General features: G+C 29.8%; 1 protein-coding gene across 1 annotated transcript in view; it reads right to left on the bottom strand.

Moving 5' to 3' along the window:
* The window catches only part of LOC115239729 (heparan sulfate 2-O-sulfotransferase pipe-like), a 39,593-nt gene that overhangs the window by 37,906 nt on the left and 882 nt on the right, over positions 1-805 (bottom strand). The window contains exon 2 of the mRNA XM_029814416.1: positions 761-805. Coding sequence (XP_029670276.1) covers positions 761-805 — 45 coding nt within the window. The remainder of the gene's footprint in view (positions 1-760) is intronic.

Below are 805 nucleotides of genomic sequence, written 5' to 3'. Positions count from 1 at the left end.
CTTTACTCATTAACAGCATTTTATTCTTGAGAAAAAAAAATTTTTATTATATTTTATTATTTTTAAATATGCATAGAGAATAATTGTATATATAATAAAGTAAAAAGAAAATATCTTTATTTAAACTTTCAAGCATTTAATTTTCGAACGTATTAAAGTTGCCTAGAAATATAATCATATATTGTTGATAAATTTTTGTAATTATTAAAAAATTAAAGAAATAAATGGCATAAAAAATAATAATAATATTCTTTATATTTTTTTATCTTAAAAAAGTTTTATTTGTGAGTCAATGTTTAAAAAATTAAAAAATAGATAAAAACTGTTTTTTCTTCTCATAATTTTCCAGCGTCAAAAAAAATCCAAGACTTGAGAAATTTTAAAGCATTTATAGTTCAATCAAAATTATATATGATATGATTATAGCCTATGTCTATGATTATAGTCTTCAAAATCGAGTTTTATAAAAAAGCGAACAGAAGAAAATCAGAAGAAAGCCTCATCGCGAGGTGAGCGGTTATTTATCAAGATTAAGTCACCAGCGTGTTCAACAGTTAACATATCGATTCGTTATATAGGATAAGTCTCTCGATCCACAAGAGAGACACGAGATATCTCTTCGCGCATTCTCACGTTTCGCGCGCGCGGATAAATATTGATGACATCGTGAAAGATGTTAATTGCGCGCGCATAATTAGACGGCTTTAACGCCGACGTTAATTCGCCGGCGTTAATTCGCGTCTCGAGATAGCTTCCTTACCTCTTGGGAACAGGCACTCTCCTCTGCCGCCACATGTTCTCCCTC

The sequence above is a fragment of the Formica exsecta genome, unplaced genomic scaffold, assembly GCF_003651465.1.
Source record: "Formica exsecta isolate Colony F162 unplaced genomic scaffold, ASM365146v1 scaffold393, whole genome shotgun sequence".
In the NCBI taxonomy this organism is placed as follows: domain Eukaryota; kingdom Metazoa; phylum Arthropoda; class Insecta; order Hymenoptera; family Formicidae; genus Formica; species Formica exsecta.
Note: the sequence above shows the minus strand (reverse complement) of the source record. Positions and strands in the feature narration are given on the sequence as shown.